General features: G+C 36.4%; 2 protein-coding genes across 10 annotated transcripts in view; one reads left to right on the forward strand and one right to left on the reverse strand.

Annotated features, from left to right (window-relative positions):
- The first annotated feature begins 1730 nt into the window (after positions 1–1730).
- Positions 1731–9795, forward strand: LOC140750162 (terpene synthase-like). 2 transcript variants are annotated; one of them, XM_073083553.1, is made up of 9 exons: positions 1731–1979; positions 3455–3606; positions 4035–4174; positions 4813–4933; positions 5584–5723; positions 6570–6605; positions 7809–7911; positions 8340–8467; positions 9587–9795. In XM_073083553.1, the coding sequence occupies exons 2-9, from the start codon at positions 3540–3542 to the stop codon at positions 9665–9667; spliced, it is 816 nt and encodes a 271-aa protein (XP_072939654.1). In that variant the 5' UTR covers positions 1731–1979; positions 3455–3539; the 3' UTR covers positions 9668–9795. The 2 variants fall into 2 exon arrangements, with proteins under 2 accessions (XP_072939654.1, XP_072939653.1); XM_073083552.1 differs by having other exon boundaries at positions 1734–1979; positions 4030–4174.
- Positions 9796–10228: 433 nt separating this feature from the next.
- The window catches only part of tmod (tropomodulin), an 89755-nt gene continuing 76230 nt past the window's right edge, over positions 10229–23753 (reverse strand). For 3 of the 8 annotated variants that reach the window (XM_073083774.1, XM_073083770.1, XM_073083775.1), the window contains exons 6-12: positions 22333–22437; positions 21586–21837; positions 20984–21131; positions 17854–18277; positions 17527–17612; positions 15865–15919; positions 10229–13332 (exon numbers count right to left, since the gene is read on the reverse strand). In XM_073083774.1, the coding sequence (XP_072939875.1) occupies positions 17570–17612; positions 17854–18277; positions 20984–21131; positions 21586–21837; positions 22333–22437 (972 nt within the window). In that variant the 3' untranslated portion in view covers positions 10229–13332; positions 15865–15919; positions 17527–17569. Of the gene's footprint in view, positions 13333–15864; positions 15920–16856; positions 17613–17853; positions 18278–20983; positions 21132–21585; positions 21838–22332; positions 22438–23753 lie in introns of all 8 variants that reach the window. The other 5 variants (XM_073083773.1, XM_073083772.1, XM_073083771.1 and 2 more) reach the window with 5 other exon arrangements.

Below are 23753 nucleotides of genomic sequence, written 5' to 3' on the forward strand. Positions count from 1 at the left end.
TACCGCGCGGCCACATACGTGTGCTCAGGAAAATGTGCAGGTGCGTCGTGTTGCAAAGCTATCGTCACTTGCCACTGATTGGAAAATGTAAAGTATTGTATTACATTTTAGTCAATTGTACTATATATTGTTGAGAAATAATTATATCATAAATCATTTTGTATCAAAGATAATGGTATATTATAATGTAATTAAAAGTAATGTAAAGTTAAATTTAATTGTAATATTATCTTATAAAGTAATTATAATACTATGGAGTATCATCGATAATCCAGATGTCGTAGTCATCCCTTAAGTTCGTTTCATGATAACGTTTTCAAAAAGAGGTCATCTGAAAAGTATAATATACGTCTTCGTGGCACATATTATAGAAAAAGATTATCAGAAAGTACAAAATATGTCTTTTTAGCGTATATTATAGATAAAAGTTATCACAAAAACTCATAGTTACATTAAAATTAATCGGTGAAATACTATATCTTTGAAGAAAAATAATGTTAACAACGCGAGTAGGGTGTGAGAGTATGTGGCCACGAGGCGCAGTGAGCAGTGCGAGAAGCAAGGTGTGGACGCACCATTAAATAATGGAATGCAACGAAGCAGGGGAAGGGTGCACGACGCACGTGCGCTTCCCCCACTCAGGTTTCTTAAACACAGAAATTAGGGGCTCCTCGCTGCTAGTAGCTTTGTGTATACTAAATAATTGACCAACAATCAAATAGCTTAGATAGTTCTATTTTTACGTAACAATCGCGTATTGCTTGACTGCGCTGTTAATAGTTTTGCGTGTACTAAACAATCGACCAACAATCGAACAATCGAACTATCGAACAATCGACGAACAATCGAACAATCGAACAATTTCGATTGTTCGATAGTATTTCGAATACAATCGGAGAATTTCGATAGTTATTCGAATACAATCGAACACAATAACAATCGAATAATTCGATTGTTTTTAGTAACAATCGCGCATCGCTAGTAGAGTCAAGATAGTAAAAAATAGAAGTATGTTAATAAAATATAATATGTAATGTATACAATTAATAATAGGAAAAAGTTTCTTTTTGTAGTATATAATTAAGTACCTAGATTTAAATGTTTTAAGTATTCAAATCAAACTATTATATCTTTAATGACTTCATCCGTAATGACTTTTTTTATAAACAAAGCATACAAAATAATAGGAAATAAAAACAATAATTAACCTATCTACCGGGGCAGTACCTACGGTTAATGATATAATAACTATATATATATTTTACATTTTTTACACATTTTCCGTGTTTTATTTTATATCGACTCGCCAACGTCAAGTCGCCAACTTAAATTACGTAGTACTTACGGAATGCAATACAGATTTTATGCCAAGGTTACTAACGCCGAGTACAGGCGAATAAGCAAGTATGGAACTAATTCACTCAGCGGTCCTCACCACCACGCTCCTCCGTCCTCAACTATAAACATCATATTATTATATTCTTTTTTCATTCTAATATCTAATCTACAAAATCTGATAATTAGGGCTTATCAGATTAACTACACATTTAGCATCATGGGCTCCTCTACTATTATATTCTGAAAAAAACTTATCAAAATTACTTTGGCTTTCAACTGGTTTTTCCTATGCAGCTAGGTCTCAAAGAGTATATGGCTATGACACCTATAGCTGGTAGATTGCCTGTTTCGTCAATACATATGAATCGCTAAAGCTTTAGAGCCCGGCAATGGACATGAAACAATTTCATACACACGTCGGTCGTGTGTATGGTCCCCACATTATAAATTCTCACGTCTGAGCTTAAATATATAATGTGATCAGCGGCAGTGGTATCCATATCAAGCAATCATCTGACCGTATCGCGAGGTACTTATTCGAAATGTATAAAATTAATAAAAAGTATTTAATAAAACACATGAAAAACTTCAGTACGATGAAAACACCTGTAACTAAACTGAACAGAATACAACAAGACGAGGTAAATATTTACTTACATGTATTTATTATGCTTATGTTGTGCATCTTTACGTTCTCAAAAAACAATCTACCAGTCTTCAGAGAGTAGGTAGTGTGCAAGAACTTAGTTTTTTATCTGTTGTAATTAATCCTCATAATAACAAAAAATAAATTACTACGCCATTAAACGAGACGTCCGCTCGTAGTATGTATGTATGTTATGTATACTTACCCGAATCATTATGATGCTGCCATTTATATTTTGCGTGTGATCCTTGTGTAATTAAAGTTCAAAAAGACGTGTCCGAATACATTAGTGCCCTTGATGTCGTTATTGAAGTTGTTGTCGTAACAAGTGCATAATGTGTGGAATGTTGGTTAAAAATAGTGCTTTTGAAGATTTCGTGTCAATATCGGGTACGTAAGAGTTAAGACTGAAGACTTCTGGCGTTTTTCTTGAGCTACCATGCGCAGACGTGGACTATATTTTACCTATATTTTCATATACTTACATGTGCATTTTTAACACGCTTTTATTAACTTGGGTTGTATGTATGTATGTATGTATGTATGTACGTAACAGTAACGGAATCTTTGAACCCGATTTCTATCCACTTTGAACGTTCAGTTTAATTCAAAATTTTGAAAAATTATCAAAAACCGATGACAATACACGATTTTCCTCCTTATCAACATCCTCAGGATTAACGATTTTCGAGGCGAGAGAAAGCGCCTTAGGGAGAGTTCAAGCAAAGTTATTAGATTGATTTTTAGTTTTGAAAGTTAATAATGTTATTTCCCTATAACTCAAATGTACTGAAACATATCTATAATCCCATCTTGTAGAATGATTTTTAGGATTCCGTACTCAAAGGATAAAACGAAACCCTCCGCTGTCTGTTCGTGAGTCACAGGGCTTTATCTCTTAAACCGTAATAGATAAACACTTTTACAGACGATGCATAATGATGGTCGCTATAATAACAAATACTAAAAATTAATAAAATAAATATACTTAGTTTTTTGAACGATATATATATTTTTTAAATAAAGATAATTATTCCGCAACCGTGGATTAAATTTATTTGTTTTTAAATATCCACTTGCATCATTACGAAAACATTGATGTTATATAACAAGTAATCCACAGTTGCTACGCCAGCTGTTAGTTTGCATAGTGTGTTGTACCTATAAAAAACATCGAATCCAGTTTCAATTATCTACTACGAATACTTAATTATTTCTGAGTCTAACTTAATAACTGACGAGAAATAAGATATAATATGAGTCTTAATTGCACATAGCGCCTAACCTCATACTTGCTATGAGCCTATGAAATGCAAGCTATCAAATATTTTGACCTAACTTTCATTGCACGATAAAGGAGTAGGTACTGTGAAAGTTAGGTCAACATATTTACTACTTTTAACTTCGATAGTATATCATACTATGATCGACTTTCATAGTGATGTATCATTTAAATGTGTATTTTTGTAGAAAATAATGAAACCATACGAACACATACACCGCGTTCCAAGCAAATACCACAAGAGCCTTTGCCTAGCCTTCAATCATTGGTTGAATGTTCCCAAAGACAAGGTGGATGCTATCGGAGATATATTGCAAACAGTTCATACTGCAACTTTATTGTAAGTTTCATAAATAATAATTAAATATTATAATGACTAGCCCCCACGGTACAATAAAAACTATTATTCTTCCGCGCTTGCTACCTAAGGCAGGAAATATTTTATTATTAATGAAAACTATTTTTCTTTTAAAACGTTTAAGTAATAATGCAAAGTTCAAGTCATACAAGTATCATAAACTCATGTGTTAGATTGTCTGGAGATTGAACCAGATATCTATTGCATGTGAAACCGGTACGGTGACCACTCCGCCACGTGGGTCTTCATAAATGTACGGCAATACTTCTATTGATAATACCATATTGTTATTCCATGTTATCAAACAGTTCCCTCACAGATTTTCCAAGCGATAGAAGTTCGTTGACTTTGTTATCTCTGAAACAGTTTTACACAAACACCACGTAAATTTAAAATATTTTGCAGAATAGATGATCTACAAGATGACACTGACTTCCGTTATGGATTGCCAGCCGCCCATCGCGTGTTCAGCGTGGGGCTTACCATCAACGCAGCTATTACTGCCATAGCTCACACAACCGTTAAAAAAGTGATGGAACTGGATCAACGGGTAGGTATTACAGATTTCGCTCAAAACAAGCTCAAGACGATTGTCAGGGAAGCCAAAGAAACTAAATTACTTAAATGGATAAGAAAAAAAATTAAGAGTGACTTTACAATTGGCATATTACGCGTTATGTGGAGCAGTTTGAATTTGCTGCTTTAGTAGGTTGGCAAAAAGGTATTTTTACAGGTAATATAAAAACTAAGCAATACGGATAAAATATTCGTATAAGTGGAAATATACCGATATTTAATCGCACTTACAATCGAGTAAAAAAGTCATTTGTAAAATTTTAGTGCACCCTTAAAATTGCCGCACTCCGTCCCCCACGCACTATGGCTTCGTACTGTACCTACACACGTATTTATAAAGTTATACATATTAATAACATTGTACATTAAATTAACCTAGAGGTCAAAAAATGCCTGAATTGCTTCGAGAAAAGAACGGTACGGCCCTGCCCGTTTTTTTTTGTTTTTTTTTTAGCTCGACTTGGCAGTGGCACTGCCTTGCCTTGCCGTGCCATCAGATTTATCCATTGTACCTCTTATACCTAATCGTACCTATGTACGTTACAAATTCCATCTTAAATATGAATGTAAATTATTAATTTATTCGTACAAAAAACCGTGCTTCCTTTACAGGCCTTACGCGTATATCTGGATGGACTTTTAGAAGTTCTTCGCGGTCAAGGAATCGATTTGTATTGGACTGACAATTTTATGTGCCCCACTAAAGAAGAACATATCGATATGCTTAAACAAAGTAGGTATTAAACATATCTATCAGTAATTTTAAATCTGACTATTAAACTGTTATTGACCAAGAAAAATGTTACATTAGCTGAATAACATAAAACTATGAAGTTTAAGTATATAAATTAAAATAGGCACGTAAAGCATTTAGCAGCAATTAGCTTGGGTAAGCGAAATCGTGACGACATTACGGAAACCGTACCAGCGTGCTTACTTGTAGGCTATACCTATGTATATTAAGCTTGAAGATGGTAGACTACTTTGTGGTTTGATGGGGGCACCTCCGCCACACCTTTTCCCGTCAAATTAAGGCAGGCTCAAAGCTCTGCAAGTTTGAAGGGATTGAAAAAGTCAAGGTAATTAAATGGTTAAAGAAAACATTAATTTACGTACTTTATCATTAGCGTCCAGGTTCTAGCCTGTGGTGGATAATGGAGACATAATTTTACGTAGCGGTCCAATGTAGTTCTTAGAGGAAGCTACGCATCTGTGGCCGACTTCAGACAGGAATGAGATCTTATCTGGGATTGATTAAGGATGTGAATGGACGACAGTGGCCACTTGCCATCTTATGGATTAGATGCTCGTTTGCTACTTTATATAATAAAAAACAAATTTTGCTCCACCGTTAATGTTGATTTTTTCAAATAACATTTACAGAAGTCGGGTGTTTCTTCGCGACCGCAGTGCAGCTGCTACAACTTTTTAGTAACTGTAAGAGAGATTACACCGAGCTTACGCATCGCATCGGAGTATACTACCCAATAGTGGATGATTACTATAACTTGTTTAATCCAGAGGTAGGTAAATATTAATTATTCGGCCTCGTATAAGCTCAAATTCACACCTGGAAAATTGGCTCCCAAAATAATATACCTACAGCCAGGGGCAGTGACTACAGCAAGCCCTTATTTATCACGGGGGCTAATGTCCAAGAGGGGATCCTTAATAATACTAAAATCGCTATCACTTAGAATATGTACCACATTTAGCTTAATGTCTTACATTTTAAGTAGTAGGTAGAGTCCACGCCAAACTGCTAGTCCGCTGTGAAGATGTTGCGCGCAGGTGTAGTCAGAGCCAATGCGGTCAACCACAACTACAAGCGTACACTCTGTAGCAACAGTAAGGGCACACTACAGTTACGGGTACCCATGTACCCGAGGGCGAGAGCGGGCAGTGGACGCGTGCCGAGAGGTCCCGCGCTGTCTTCATCTCGCTGATATCTACAATTTGCTGTTGCGATGCGACTCATTTCTATATTCAGAGCGGACTAGCCGTTTGGCAAGGACTATACCTATATACATCATACTTGCCTTAAGTATGGCAAAATTTTAAAAATTGCGAGCCAAAAAACATGTTAACGAAGTCGTGGGCCTTGGACTCGAGTCGGTTTCTCAAAATAAAGTGCCAAAAAGAGTCACTGACCTCTACATATCGCGAATACTTGAAGGTAAGTCAAATCCAGCCCACGGGTTGTTGCCCCATGTAGTATGCAATGTAAGTACCTACTCCTCACACTCCACAAAGCTTATAAGCATCTACGGTTATATAAAATGTTTAAAAGATAAAGTTGTAACTATTTTATAACATTTTTGTATACATTAATTTCTAACTCACAATGTTACCTATATTATTTGTTACAGGCATTAATGAGTCTGACAGAGAACAATGAAAAAAAGGTACGTTTTACGAAATGACTAGCCAATCTCCTTCTCACCCCAAGAGACCTAGGTATATCGAGCACTAGGGCCGTAAATCTGTCTGTCTGTGAAGTATAGGCAACGTCTTTCTAACACGCTTTTATTAGCTTGGGTTGTATGTAGATATGTGTGTATGTAACTATGTAACGGAATCTTTGAACACGATTTCTATCCACTTAGACGTTCAGTTTAATTAAAAATTTTGAAGAATTATCAAAAACCGATGACAATACACGATTTTAATTATTTTGTACCGTTGCCCTTATCAACTTCCTCAAGATTAACGATTTTCGAGGCGAGATTGCTCGAGCGCCTTAAAGAAAGTTCATCGCAAAGTTTCTAGATTGCAACAATTATTGCTTTTTAGTTTCAATAAGTGTCATAGCGTGATTTTTAGTTTTGAAAATAATAATGTTATTTCCCTATAACTCAAATGTTCTGAAAAATATCTATAATGCCCTCTTGTAGAATGATTTTTAGGGTTCCGTACTCAAAGGGTAAAACGAAACCCTCCGCTGTCTGTCCGTGTGTCATACACAGGGCTTTATCTCTTAAACTATATTTTTTATAAGATAGAAGCAAACTTGCATGCCGGCCAACTGTTGATAAATGGTCACTGCCGCCCATGGATATTTATAAACAATTCCACATAGAACAGCGTCTTACGTAATGTCGATGCCGGATGCCTTTCCGCTGTCGAGGACCTAATCATCACCAACCCATTACTGTCCCACTGCTGGGCACGGGTCTCCTCTCAGAATGAGAAGGATCAGGCCATAGTCCACCGCGCTGGCCAAGTGCGTATTGGTAGACTTCACATACCTTTAAGATTTTTTTTTAATTATAAATCTCTCAGGTAGGCAGGTTTCCTCACGATGTTTTCCTTCACCGTTTAAGCAAGTGATAATTAATTTCTAATACGCACATAAATTTGAAAATCAGAGGTGCGTGCCTGGGATTTGAACCTCGGACCCCTCGATCGAGAGGCCGTGTTCCTTAACCACTAGGCTATCACTGCAATTAGGTCGAGGACTTAAATGGTCGCCTTATTAGTAACTTATCCACACCACTCTAGTGAAATAACTAGAAATAGGTGTGACGGTGGTGGCTCCCTGGTCGAGACTAGTGGTTATTCGACCTTCTGATCAGTGTTCATGTTCCATAATATCTACAATGTTGCAGAAATCGAGTGTCGACAATTCCTTTAGAGACATAACGGAGTGCAAGTTCACTTTGCCCTTCATTCACGCATTACAATATCCAGACGTCTCCGACAAGATTTATGGTATCCTTTTTACTTGGGCTGGACATAACAATGATACATATTTCGTAATATGGTAATATTTGGTAAATCTATAGTAAGGCATCCTACCACACTTTGTACTTACTACACTTTCTCTCTGCTTTCTTTCGATCGCTCTGAAGTTAATGCGCGCAGGCGTCAGTCAGAGAGCTAATATGGTCGAACATAATTACAATACTCCGTAGCAACGTAAGGGCACATTATAACTGCACTATGTACCCGTGGGCGAGAACGGGCAGCGGAGGGTGATGGGGGGATCCCACGCTGTCTGCGTCCCGCTAATATCTACAATATGCTGTTGCGAAGCGACTTGTTTCTATATTCGAAGCGGACTAGCAGTTTGGCGCGGCCTCTAAATTTTTACATAACACTTTTATAACCTCTAAATAATTTTCTATAAAGATAATCAGATATCTTAAAACAACGAACTAGCGATCCAAAGTTGAAAATGGAGTGCATATCAATGTTGAAGAAGCACGGTAGCGATGCGTACACTAGAGCTGTGTTGAGCGAACTTGAAGCAGATATACACATGGAGGTAACTCTTTTAAATCAATGATTATAATTATAGTCCGATTCATAATTAGGTGTCCAAAATGTAAACAAAGTTCTTATTTTCTTATTTTTGACAATATTAAATTGTCTTAATTTCGATAATAAAATAATAATCTAAATAAATTAAAATCAATTCACATTTTCCAATATTTGTATTAACTCAATTTCATTTCATACAGTAATAATAATAAAAAAACAAGATTTATGAGAAAAAATTAAATTGTGATAATGGTCACACAATCGGCATCCAAAACATTTTTTGTGCCGCCATTTTTAAGTTTCGTAGTTGATATTATTCATTTTCGCGATCGTGATTGAACTCGATTTTTTTCTAGTTTTCATAGCGCGTTTTTTTAAATTGTGTGCAGTTATAAGTTTTTGTTTTATGTTGAATTTTGTGAAAGTTTTCGTTTCTTCTTAATTTGTTAAGGCTTGCAATACCTGTCATCGAATTTTGACAATGACATTTCTTTGTTTACATTTTGGACACCTAATTATGAATCAGACTATAGAAGTAATAGAGAATTACAATCGATTGGATAGTTGGTTGAACGGCATTGTTGAACTTCATTAAGTACTTTTAAGTATTTTTTATAATGTCTAGATTTTTTGCCAATTTTGATCCCCTATAGATACTTTTATTTTATAATGTTTTTTTTTTTTTTTTTTTTTTATAATATAAGAGTAGCAGACGAGCATGCAGTCCACCTGATGGTAAGTGGCTACTGCCGCCCATGGACATCTGTAATCAACCCCAGATAGGATTAGATATTCCTACCTGAGGTCGGCCACAGATGCGCCGCTACCCCTGAGGACTAAGCTGGAACGCCTCGGAAAAGTCTGTCTCCCACACCCTTCAAACCGGAACACAGCAGCGCTTAACACTGCTGTTATTAGGTAGAAATAGGTGTGGCGGTGGTGCCGCCGGAGTCGAACCACAAAGGGTTCTACCACCTTTAAATAATGTAGATATGTTTATTATTTACATTTCAGCTACTGAATTGAATAGAACTGTTTTTTATATAATGAAGCATATTTTATTGAAAAGTCTTATTATAACATTTCAAAATTAATATTTTTTATAATACCTACATGTTTTCAGATCAAACGATTGGGCGGCAATCCAACACTGACAAACCTCATAAACGAACTTAGCTTCTGGCGACAAGGCGTCAAAGTATAAATTCATAGAAATAGATAGATATCATAGAATACATTTATCAGTATTTCTTATAAATTTTATTACATATTAAAACACAAATTAAACTTATCTACAATTAAACTATAATTAATAAATGACTGAAAAATGTTGTCAATGTTTTTCATGGTCTAAAATAAAAATCTTACAGATGTGAGTAGCAAATAATTTAGAATTTTCGAGCATTTTAAATAGCAAACAAGTATTCAGTTCTTGAGTTCTTATATGATTAATGTACAACAATAAGTTAAGTCACAGGCTAATGAATAGTTACTACGTAAAGTTAGTGTTTAAGCCTTGAGAAGTCTACATTTTATTAAATGCTAAACCGCAATTGTAAATCGTGCCTTCATGAAGGTCTCTGTCATGTCCATTAATTACCACAGATAATATTTCCATTCCAATGATTCCAGAACGAACTTAGTGACCGGTTAAGACCGGTTTTCCTGTGACCGATATTTCATGTACACATGAATGAATGATAAATTATTATTATTAATATCTCATAACAAACATATGGGAAGAAAATAAAAAATAACCAGCACAGTAAGTTTATGTACTTTATTTACTTTTTTGTCACAAACTACAGAACTGCGACTCTACTAGTCAAGGTATTGGACCAAAATGCTCCTGAACCGTAACTATCCACATAAATAAATCTATAATCGTAAAGTAAACTTTATATTAATTTTTAATTTCATAAATGGGTACAATAAAAGAATATTACACTTTAAAAGTCTAAATTCATATACAAATAATCTTTCTTACATTGAAACTAAATTGAAAAAAAGGTCAAAGCATATCCCTTTTAATGGAAAAAGGTGATGTTTATCACAATGTTATGGACCCTTAGGGCGCTATCACACACACGGTCTACTTTTGACCACCATTGATCGAAAGTTAACTTATTAAAGTATCTATCAACGCTAATGATCTGTTGGAACGCGTGTGATAACACCCTGAGATCCCCAGTGACCTGAGTCGATTCACTATCAAATATACATAAAGTTACATTTTTAGAGATAAGCAAAATATTTTTTTTTATTAGTTTCAAGAAAGCAAAAGGTTGTACCTTGAAAGCTATTACATTTAAAGCTCCCGTTAAAATCGCAGTGTAATTTGAGACAAGCCGGATACATCGATATAAAATTGAAGGCACAGTACTAGACACTGCGAAGAAACCTAGTGCTTTATTGAAAAATTTAATAGTTAAACTTATCCTCCATTGACGCAGAACATGACTTCTCTTTGTGAAGACACACTTCGATAGTCACACGTTTAGCTTTCACTCGGGTACCGCTCAACGTATGTAGTTTGCAAGTCACATTCGGTTGTGATCCACTAGACGATAAAAACGTACGTCACAAGAACTATGACTAATACAATACCAGATGTTTTTTTGAGAACCCAGTGGAAAATGTTCAATGAATATCTCGATTCAATATCTAATTCATCATCGCGCTATGACGACCGTGAACTGAGGAGTCATGAACGAGTCAACCATTACTACAACCGCCACGGACCTCAAGTGGAACAATATTAAGCGTTTTTTTCCTGTCAAGTGAAACACGGCCTCCTTCGACATTTGCACTACAAGACACAAAAATGATGTATGTTAGCCGAGTACAAACGCTTGCGTGTCTCAAATCAAAAAACGGTCCTCAAAGAAACAGATACAAGTCATAATTTTAATTTTTGTAAAGTATTTTTTTATTTTGTAGTTTCCACCAAATAAGAACGAACTTTATAAGATATAGTTCATTCTCACTTCAATCAACGTTTACTGAACAGATCCGTTAAAAATAATTAAGACAAAAACCAAATTTGGTACTTGAATTTAAACATTAATTGATGAAAGTTAATTTAGAAAAAATATGAATAAATTAGTTTTACAAATTATACAACAAGCCGAAACATACTTAAATAACCTATTCATAAATTCAACTTAACATAAGAGAAGCATGTTATGCATTAATGGAATGTGCACGTCTCTAACATATATTACAAGTTTAAGATAAAATTAATACGATTTCATTAGCACACTATAATAAGAATTAATATTAGATCATACAACACCAGACACGCATACAAGAGTTGTGACTTTATTGTTGTAAAAAACACTATGAAATTGTTAAGTTTATTCCTATGCTAACGATGGTCCTGCCACCTAACGGTTGTTAGTTGTGATTATCGAAGAGTAACTGTTGAATGAAACTATGTCAATATAAAATCACAAATCTTGTTCGTTGTTCCACATTCATATATCAACCGTACATGTCTCTGTCACGTCTGGGTCTTTGCTATTGTGTAGTTCAACTAAATTACCGTCTTTGTCACCTATTAAAATGAACACATTGATACATTTGAGACTAATACCACTTGACTAAAACCACAACCGCGTTCTGTTACTCTCTTATTGATTTTTTTGCTTAAGAGTGAATGATGACCGCGATCGGTGCAATCGTTCAGTGGAATACCCCCTTCAAGCGCTGTACACACGATCTATTTGTTATATCGATCCATTCACGACGTTGCACTATGACATTCAAAACATTCATTTCGCTGTCAGATGTTACACACATTCGTTTATTTGTGAAAGATATATCAAAATTGGATCGTGAATGACAATGCTTTCTGCATAAGGCAGTTTAAATATAAAAGAAACTAAAGAATAGCCCCCTGTTGAATTAACCATCTAAGCTTTTAAGCAATTTAACAAATGCAAGTAGCATTAAATGATTTACAACATTTAAATATACAATATAGTCTGAAAACGATTATGCATGATAAAATGTGATCCATTCGCAATTGATTTATCATTAAGTCATATGTGATACATTAGCAGATTTTTAAGTCTTAAAGTGGTTAGACAAACATTTAAATACAAGACAGATTATAAAGTAAGCTATATAATAGACATTTCAAGTCGCAGAATACAGTGTATAAAATATTACACCAATTTTGATGAGGGTAGATTAAATGTGGATTTTCAATGTATTTTTTCACTGTATTCTATGACTTTAAGGCACAATATTGTGATACATAGTAACTTTATATCGACATAAAATACTCGGTTTAACGTCACGATTGACTTATCTTTAACATTTTCATTCACTTGAAATACATTTAATAACATTAAATATATTTATATATTGATCAGTTCTTGTCGAATAGTTATTTAAGCTAAAACTTCACAAAACTTTTTCACATAATCAGCGAAAAATACATATTCATTATAACAGCTACAATTTTAGAACTACGGAGGTATTTTTATATCAATAGCCGATATTTAGTTTGCAATAGCCTCCATTAATACTTTGAACAATTATATTCTGAATCGATCAAAGATATAGACCAATTTTTATACAAAAACCTCAACTAAAGCGAGCATTGTACATTAAATTTGCACTATTTCCTGCACTAAAGACCTACAAATTCCATTCCGTTCGTTAAACAAATCAATCCTTGCAATAAACGTGCCTGTACGTCAAACCGAGCATAATATACGATATAAAGTGGCTAGTGGCACAGTGCACTACACAGTGACAAAGAGCGCGGCGACAGAGGGCCAGCGAGCGGGTGTCAGGGGATCCAGCCCACCACGTAGCTGCGGCTGCGCGTGAACCGGGTCAGGCGGCGGATACGACCACCTGGGACAATACATACATACATTTTATATTATACTTACGTATAACCTAACTTAAGCCTTAACCTAACCTAAATGAATGAGCGTGAGTTGTTGCAATAATGTAACTTTTTTTACGTGGACTAACTCTGTAGAGATTTGGCTAAAACTTAAATCTTACCGAATAATGAGCGGACAAAATTATGAAACAATTAACTTAAAGTGAGCTTAACATAGAATGAAGATTGTAGGCTTCGTTCAAACACTAATTAACAAAAAATAAAACAATCCGTGATTCAAAAGTAACTATAAATTACATAATTTAAACAAAATTACTATGTTGTTACATCAGAAACTCCTCAGCGTCGTGTGATGAAGTAATACAATATGTTGTAATTTTAAAACTCTTTTTCCGGTCTAGATACTTCCATAACAAAATTAATTATTTTGTTATGGAAATACTACTAGTAGATATTGATGCTTGTATTCATGAAGTGATGACCGTAACTCACCTGATCTCTTCAATCTAATCAAACTTAATCAACACAATGTAATGCAATAATTGTTACATGTCAATTTCGTAATTATAAATATGATAATCATGTTGTATAAATATAAATAAAATATCATGTTTAAATGTTTATTTGAGCTTTTGGATAACGTCAATGATGTGCGTGATAGAAGTTTAGAAGAATATGATGATTATTTTGTGTAAAACCCTTTAATATAGCCTACATTATGCTAGTAGAAATGACATCGACAAGAAAAAGAAAATGTTCTTATACAATTAACATAAAGTTTTCGTTTTGTCTTATTTATAGTCATGAATATCTTACTTACCAGAGGTACCTACAGCTATTATCAACTCAACGTCTTGATAAAGTTTAACCTAACGTTACTTTTCACTTAAATTAGAATCATTTTTTCCAACAGACAAGTCAAACAAGAAAGATAACTCGTCAAGTTTATATTTTTTGTAGACATTCTACACATTCTGTGGAACACCAAATTCCTTTTATTGCGATGTTAGAAGTACATTGAACAAGTAAGGGTCTCTAACAGTGTTTCTAGTGACAATTAAATGCAAATGGGACATGCACATGATGCGAACAACACAATTACGAATGGTTTTTACTTCATTAACATAGTTATAGTGTCTTACCTTTGAATATCAAATATTGTTTTCCTTAAGGGGTTGTTCAAGTATTACGTGAGCGCTTTTAGGGGGGGCGGGGAGTCTTTGCTTTGCTTATTTTGGATGGCATGGGGAATAGGGGAGTCTAGATGATGATTACGTCATCGGTAGTTTGTTACTTGTTTACACAAATAGCAACCTTCACATTGTCTTTACTTGAAAGCGAAATGCAGTTTCGGGGATTCCCGCAAATCATGCATACGTTTAGGCATTTTTAAAATTATAATTACAACATTATAATTATAATATAAAAAATAAACAATACATTAATTGAAAAATGTTTACATAAGCATGGGGGAGGGGGTAAGAGCTTTTCTTACTTTTGCTGACAAGAGGGATGGAGGGGGGTAAATAATTGTAATAAATCTGCTTACGTAATACTTGAACGGTCCCTAACTTAACTTTAACATGTAAAAAGTATTGATATATGAAGTATCCGTATAATGATAATGCGCACTAAACAAGTTATAACTTTTTATTTTTTATTTTTTTATAATATAAGAGTAGCAGACGAGCATGCAGTCCACCTGATGGTAAGTGGCTACTGCCGCCCATGGACATCTGTAATCAACCCCAGATAGGATTAGATATTCCTACCTGAGGTCGGCCACAAATGCGCCGCTACCCCTGAGGACTAAGCTGGAAGGCCTCGGAAAAGTATGTCTCCCTTACCACACCCTTCAAACCGGAACACAGCAACGCCTAACACTGCTGTTATTAGGTAGAAATAGGTGTGGCGGTGGTGCCGCCGGAGTCGAACCATAAAAGGTTCTACCACCTTCAAAAGTTATAACTGTAATATTTATATGCCTAATTGAATACTATATGATTTAAAAAATGTTACGCTGATATGTAAGTAATAAGAATAGCCCGGTAGATTGTTTTTTGAAATAGCACATTTGATATACCCCGCATGAGCTTTCTATCAATAAGTATGAATATGGAAGATCTACATTTTGAAAATGAAGCAAAGATAAAGATTGAATTGAATTATGAACGCTTATGAACGAAAGATCCTAAGGGTGCCTCCACACATATTTAGGAAAGTAATATTATTTTGTTCACCTTTAAATAGCAAGTCTTCCGATATCTCCGCATCTTTCGTAAAACTATATTTAGCAAAACTTTATTCAGCGTTAAACATTGAAGTTTAAATCTAAAGCATCATATACTACGACTAGAGATGCTTTTTGTAGCGTTTGTAACTTATATAGAAAGATCACGTCAATACGTCGTAAAAACAAAAATACCATTCAAATCATTTGAAAAAAAAAGGTCTTATATATGTGTGCCCGAATACGTATGGAGACACCATAGGGTTTCTTGTCGCGGAAGGATGGTTAGGAAGTATAAGAGACTCACCACACGAGGGACTCAGGGCTCTAAGCTGCGCTCTGGCTCCGGCGCTGCTGGCGTACTGCAATGCATACACACCGACACAGGTCAAGGTTTATGTACATACAGACAAACTATCGACGTCCATTACCAACTGGCCCCTTACACATATATACCCGTTTTAAGAATACAGATTCTTTTTTCATGATTTTTTAAATTTTAATCGCATTGACGTTTTACAAAATGATGACGTCATTATTACTATTTTTACTTTAACTAAACTGTCATAACTCAATAAATGAAGCTTATGAAATTATTTTAATATCCATTTAAATATGAGGAAACTCAGTATTTACTAATTATTTTTACAAGATAAATTGTAACTGATTTAACTTATTTGACTATCGAAAAAGGTGACTTACTTATCAATTAAAATATTTATTTGAAATCTTTAATCTTAACTAGCATAACTTAAACTTACCGATAATACTGAACGTTAAGATAAATTATTATGTTTAGAAAATACTACAAAAAAATTATAAAATTTTTTTTTAATATTTTGTTTTTTTTTTAAATTATAATTTTTTTTTTTTGGTAATGAACGTCAATATCATAGACAAGGTTGACAGAGTAATGCTGTAAACAAACAAGGTCCAATCGAAACATTATTATCATATAACTGACAAAAGGAGGCGTAAAGTCTTCACATGCTATAAAAACAATACAATACACTTAGTACTCAAACATCATTCACAAACATAGTTAGTTCTCACACTCATGCTCAAGTTAGATATCGTAACTGTTGGAGAAATAACACGATTCATTGAAATGCGCCTCGAAAGTACAGTCAGATAGTACGTCTATCGTTGTGACCCCCACAGCGTACGAAGGCCTTAAAGCCGAACTCTATATTAGCATAAGCCTCTGCGCTGTGAAAAAGAGTTATTTCCCGAAAAACGGTAGCGCGGCGTCAATATGGACGCCTGAACCATTCGCGCCAAACAACATTGGACTTTTACCGTATTTGGCGACGTTCTACATATTATCATTCGGGCCTACGCTCCCCTCTCGGCTAAAATCAAATGTTAACGGTTAAGAAAAGTAAACATATAAGACCTACCTAGATTTGACTGTGTGTTGACAAAACTAAATATTAAATAGCGAAAGAATTAATCAAAGAGAAAAATGTTAAAGATTGAGAAAGTACGCCAGGTGCAACGGCATACGTAATTCAAAATACTTTATTGGTGCAGTTCTATTTCAAACACTAATTGAATGTGTTCTGTGTGTCAAATTATTTGTCGAATTAAAATCAAGATTTAGTGTAATGTTCGCTATAAATTTGATATAAAAATTTAAGTGTTCGGTCAACCTTTGGTCGAGGTCTATAAAACTGCACCACGAATTAAGCTGCATTTATATATACAGGCATTTAACGTATCAGATAAATTGGGCAGATAAAATAATACCATTCTATACAATGTGTATAAATGTCGGGTCGTGCCTGACACAATATTGTATAGAAAAATACGATTTTATCTGTCACGACACGATCAATGTCTGCAGATATAAATGGAGCCTTATATTTATTTGTGAGTGATAAAACTGGACACTGTAAATAAGCTTTAATCGAAGCGAAGTATGTTATACGCTGCCGTGCTAACATCGTGTCCCGGCTCCGGGCCTGACCTTCACATATTTCTATTGGCTACGCGCCCCTTTTTGCAGGTTGTTAAAGAACCTGAACTGAAGTCGCAGCGTTAGGTCTTTCCGTACTGTAATGGAGAACATATACTGTGACTATGGAACATATATGTCACACCTGATGTGCAGATCCGTTGGTAACGGATCGTCTACCAAACTTCTTTACTCGATCGATCCAAGCCAACTAAACTTTATAAATGCAAAAGTAAATTTCTAAGGATACATCGGCTTTGATCGATGGAGTGAACAAGGATAACACGTAGGTACACTGGGGACACGCGTGAGTGTGGGGGGGATGGCGCGTGTACTCACGAGTGAGGGTTGGGGTTTATATCGGGGGGCTCCGCGCGTACAAATCTGTCCTCCTGCCGCTCCGCGTTTCCATTCGCGATCGGCACCGCTTCGCCCAACTTGTCCGCTATCTTCTCGAGCGGCTGGGGTTTCTCTGTCACCATTTGCCCGGATTCATCCATTCGTTCATCCGAGGCGTCTGCTCGCGTTTGGGCGTTGAAGGGTTTTCCGCCTATTTCGATGGAGGTCGGTCTGTCCGCGTCCGCGTTCGCGTCCGGGGGCTTGGCGAGAGGTGGGGGGAGGTCCTTGGTGGGGGTGGTTGCTTCGGCGCTGGGCGGCGTGAGGTTGAGCAGTCGCGGGTCGACGCCGACGGCGGGCGGGCGGCCGCGCGGCAGCCGCAGCCGCAGCGACACGGACACGCTCGTGCGCTTGAGCACGCGGCAATCTGACGAGGTCACTGCGTTAGCTCCCGGGGCACGTTAGTAAGCGGGGAAGCAAACCGCCCGGTGCGTCATAGCTGCACGTGGCGTGGTCGGATGGCCGTTAATTGTGGGGATGTCACACGTCCATACTTCCCTCAAACAAATTTCCTTTCCGTAAGTTTTCTTTTCCCGTTTCTTGAAAACTTATTACAGGTACAATTAAAATATAATTCCAATAATAAGACAAGTAACAATGCCAGCCGATCGGATCGATTTGGAAATAGTCAAATTTAACGCCTACACAAAATACTATTTTGAAACCGATATACTTTTTATCCGCGAGTCTATTTAAAAGGCCAACAAATGTAACCAAAATTGTAATAATTTTTTTAGAAAAGGTATTATGTTAACTTCATAAGTAAATATAACATTTTACTTATAAATTCCACTTTTATGCAATTTTTCCATAAATCATACCCCCTCCCCAAGCCAGTGTGACATCCCCGTCGCTATGGGGTGAACGCCATAGTAATAATGTGTGATTACTATCGAGAGCGGCCGCGACGCCGCGAGAACGCGCTGTGGTAATACCGCACTCCGCCATCTGTTCAATGTCATATGTACACATAAATGGTATGTCCTCACAGCACGACCACGTGTATATGGCGTATAGTGTCGGTCTTCGACCGTCGCAAATGTGCCAAATTCCAAAATGAACCTCTTAAATTGTTTTTTTTTTACTTATTGCCATAAAATTCAAATTGTTCGTTGAAAACAAAAAGAAATATTCTGTTTTCGGTTTGTGTAAAAATGAAAAAAAGCCTCAATAAACTGTAGTATAGGAATTAAGCCATATAAAATTGGTACTCCTGTGCAATATTTTAGTATTGTCATAATGTAGCTTTATTCATTCGTGATCAATGTCTGATTAAAATTGCTTGAAATGATGTATTCAATTTGAAAAAATGATTAATTTGCCATGTTCCACTTGACGACCACAGCGACCAAAATAACTCCGCGACACACGAGATTGTGAGATCGCTTGGGTGTGGTCGTCATGAACGTTAATTGGAATGAGATGATTATTATTGATTGATGTATCCAAACTTCATAACATAATATATAGATGATGATAGGCATAATCGTATGAATTTATGTTACATTTTAATAATTCAAGATTATATATGCTTATTATCTTAAGCAGAAATTACATGAAAATGTCTTAAATAAGCAACATTCTTCATTTCATTCACTCATTCTTCGGTATTATTACACCCCGTCTATATCTTCTGTGATTCCTATCATCTTGTTCCACACTCACACCTCTGTTTATTTTCCTTCAATCTCCATTATTATCTATGTATCTTTGTGTGCAAGTACGTACAAATTGTGTGTAAGTACATATTTTGTCCAACACTGTCGTATATTTTGTGATTTCACAATGTTTATATTTTATCTCTTCGAGTACTGTGTGCAAATGTCGTATTTGTGTGTGTTTGTGTATTCGCAAGTTGGAATGTATGTGTTTCTTATTTCATCTTTTCCTATTTCTCTTGATTATGTACAGTTGAGTTGATATTCCCCTAGACTGTTAAAAAAATCCTGAAATTCACCTTCAGCAGTCATAAGATATGAAAAAATCAAATTATTAGAACTCTTCATCATTTATGTTCATATAATTTCTTCCCCGTTTAAGTTCCCTTGTGAGAACGAATTTATAATGTTAATAGTATTTCTGTCTTATTGTCTCAAACACAGTAGCTTTACAGTTTACACTGTTGGTCGGAAGCCTTATGGAAATCATTCAATCAGTTGGCCACTAACCCGGAGCTCCCGACTAATTCACATTAGAAATGTGTGGTATACGCTCAAGGGATCATAATAGATTTGAACCGAGCATGATAAAAATGTGTTGCTGTTGATAACATCGTATATCGCAAATATGTTAGCGTGTATGTGTATTGTTTACACGTGTATGAGCGCGTACGTACACATATGTAAGTGCGAGTGCTTTTTATAATATAGGAACAGCAGGCGAGGATCAGTAGCCACTTACCATCAGCTGAACATATAGTTCAGCTGATGGTAAGTGGCTACTGTCGCCCATGGACATCTGTAATCAACCCCAGATAGGATTAGCTTCGGAAAAGTATGTCTCCCTTACCACACCCTTCAAACTAGAACACAGCAGCGCTTAACACTGCTGTTATGAGGCCGAAATAGGTGTGGCGATGGTGCTGCCGACGTCGAACAACTGAGGGTATTTCGACCTTCAACTTATGTATTCGTGTACGTTGTCATGTGTAATGCGTGTACGTATGCGCGTGCACGTGTAGAGTCACACCAAACTGCTAGTTCGCTCTGAATATAGGAGCGAGTCGCGTCGCAACAGCCAATTGTAGATATTAGCGGGACGAAGACAGCGCACCCCTCCCGGCACCCGTACGCTGCCCGCTCTCGCCCACAGTTGCTTAGCTGGTTAGTGTGCTCTTACTGTTACTACGGAGTATACGCTTGTGGTTGTGTTCCACCGCACTGGTTCTCTGACTACTCAGCGCACAACAACTTCAGCGCTGACTAGCAGTTCAGCGCGGTCTATACATGGGTAAGTGCGTGTACGTGTGTGTACGTGCACGCGTGCACGTCTACGTGTGTGTACGTACGCGCGTGCACGTGCACGTGTACGTGTGTGAGTGTGTATATATATAGAAGCGAGACGGTGTGCGTACTTCTGTCGATGTTCCGCTGCAGGTGCGAGGCGACGCGGTGGCGCGCGTCGCTGTACTCGAGGTGCAGGCCGAGCCGCAGCAGCGACGGGTTGCGCTCCACGAGCCGCGTGATCTCCATCTCGATCTTGTTGCCGAGCACTTGCGACCGCTGGGGACATACACATATTATATAATCGTAGTGTCCGCAATAAGTAAACATTTTATTATGTTACACATTTTACTTGGAAATTTAGTTTATGCGCGATGATGGTGCGGTGCAACAGCCCAACTGATAAAATTCGTTTCTATGTTCACAAGGAGTTACTAAACGATTAGACTATGACAGTCAATTCTGGAGTTTCTTTAAGTTAGTAACGTCTAACGGTAACTATTACTGCCACCCATTGATATCTGTTACCAACACAATATAGAACAAAGATTCTACTTGAAACCGATCACAAAGGGATTTCTACTACAAAGAACTAAAATGATTGTAAGTAAGCCGTCAACTACAGCTTTCCACCGGAACACTGAACTGCATCGCACTAGAAATACGTATGGCGGTCTCGATCGAACCATACTTATTCTATAACCTACCAAAACGTTTAAAGAGTATATCAAACCTGGTTGGAGGCGCGGAACTCCTCAACGCTGGTGGTGGCGAGCAGCGCCTGCAGCAGCTGCAGCACGCCCGCGGGGCTGATGAAGTTCGTCTCCACGTTGACCACGCGCAGCGCGGAGTTCACCTGCAGCGCGTCGGCCAGCAGCTGAGCGGTGCGGTCGTTCAGCCCCACGTTCACCAGCGACAGCACCTCCAGGTGGGTGTTCGTCTTTAGCGCCTCGAACAGCCTCTCGAACTTCTCGTCGCTTATGTTCTGCGGATACGACGAGTGCATTTATAAATATTGACTATTGTTAATTCTCACAGAAATTTAAATATAGCTTTGAAGGAACCTTAAGAATATCACCATTCATTCAACATTCGTCATTCGTTTATAGATTCTTTTAATGTTAATCCCCGCAGAAATACATTTAAAAGCTTGTTTAAGTATTCTATTATATGTTTTTCTATTAGGCAGCGTTAGTAACTTTTAAGCTGACTGGCTAAGTGGCTCCTATAGCTTCAGAACCACTTAACGCAGCTAGTAACCTTATAAAGACTTACTTAGCGACTATTTAATAGTCTACGTATCTATTACAATCATTTATATGATTCATTTCATTTAAGAATTTAGGGAAAAACAAGTGTGGCCAAGATACGGGTAATTAAATATCTACTAAGATTAAAAACATTCAGTCCATTTAATATACATCAAGAAGACATCACAATATTCGTAACTGCATACAGAATACAAAAACAAAAGGATTACCTTAATATTATTCCAATTGAGATCAGTAAACTTCTGGTCATTTTCCTTAACCCTGTTGATGGTCTCCTCGGGGTCTGTGTCGTTAGGCGGGTCCATGGGGTACACCTGGAATAATATTCATTACAGATATTAATTAGGGTCATAAAAAGTAATGCATATTACATACAACAGGGAAAAACATTTATGCATTCAGTCAATTTAACAGTCATTGTTTATCTTGGTCATTCAATACTTATTTTCTAATATAACTAATACAAAAATCATTGCCACGTACTCTTCATCATCTTCATCTTCATCTTCATCACGAAATTTCCTTATTTCACGAAATGACCTTATTTTATGATTATTTTTTTGATTTTTTTATAATGTACCTAAAGTGGATCACCAATACCTTGCTTCTCCCAAGGACTAGAGTGGTCGCCTCTTGTGTAAATTAGCAACTTCACAACTTACCACCGAAACTGCATCACGATAGAAATAAGTTAGTGTGGTAAGGGAGACAGACTTTTCCGAGGCGTTCCAGCTTAGTCCTCAGGGGTAGCGGCGCATCTGTGGCCGACCTCAGGTAGGAATATCTAATACTATCTGGGATTGATTACAGATGTCCATGGGCGGCAGTAGCCACTTACCATCAGGTGGACTGCATGCTCGTCTGCTACTCTAAAAAAATAAAAAAATAAAAAATTGGTGTGGAGATGGTACCTCCCTGTTCAAACTATACTTGTTCTACCGCCCTCAATTGATCATAACTAATTTACATGATTATGATCATAATTAACGTTACATACATTCCACACCTACTAATTGTAATTCTATATAATTCCTCTAATGATCAGGTGTATACGAACATTACGTAAAGATTTATGAATGGTTGGAAGGTGTTATGCGCACTTATTATTTACGGATGGTTAAAATCGTCACAAATGAAATAGTGGCATACACTTGTATGACGGCTGACCGCTTGCCAAAATAAATTTAAGGTGTGTTTCAACAACTCGCCCGTCAGTGGCGGTTGAAATATGATTTTTATATTTTTTCATTTTCAAGTATTTAAACGAGTGTTTTTCTCATATTACAAGTGCGCATTTCTTTCCTGGCGAACAAACAGAATTGTATCATGCAACATACTTAGATAAATATCTAGAACATACATAACCTAATAATAATTGAACATTTAATAATTATACTGGTTGGAAATATAATTATTTTTCATTAGATTATCATGTTGTATTAGAAATTAGAATGAAATGCTATTGATTGACAGATTTTCCAAAAAAAATAATTGGCATATTTTAATAACACTTAATTATCTCCAATACTATGTGTCTAACACATCTCCATTATTATTATAATATTATTCAGTTTCAACAGCGTATAAAAAGGATATGTACGCCCTTTTAAAAATATTTTTAACCATTTAA

Source organism: Epargyreus clarus, unplaced genomic scaffold (assembly GCF_041222505.1).
Source record: "Epargyreus clarus isolate Ecla_fem2 unplaced genomic scaffold, WU_Ecla_fem_2.2 ptg000019l, whole genome shotgun sequence".
NCBI lineage: Eukaryota > Metazoa > Arthropoda > Insecta > Lepidoptera > Hesperiidae > Epargyreus > Epargyreus clarus.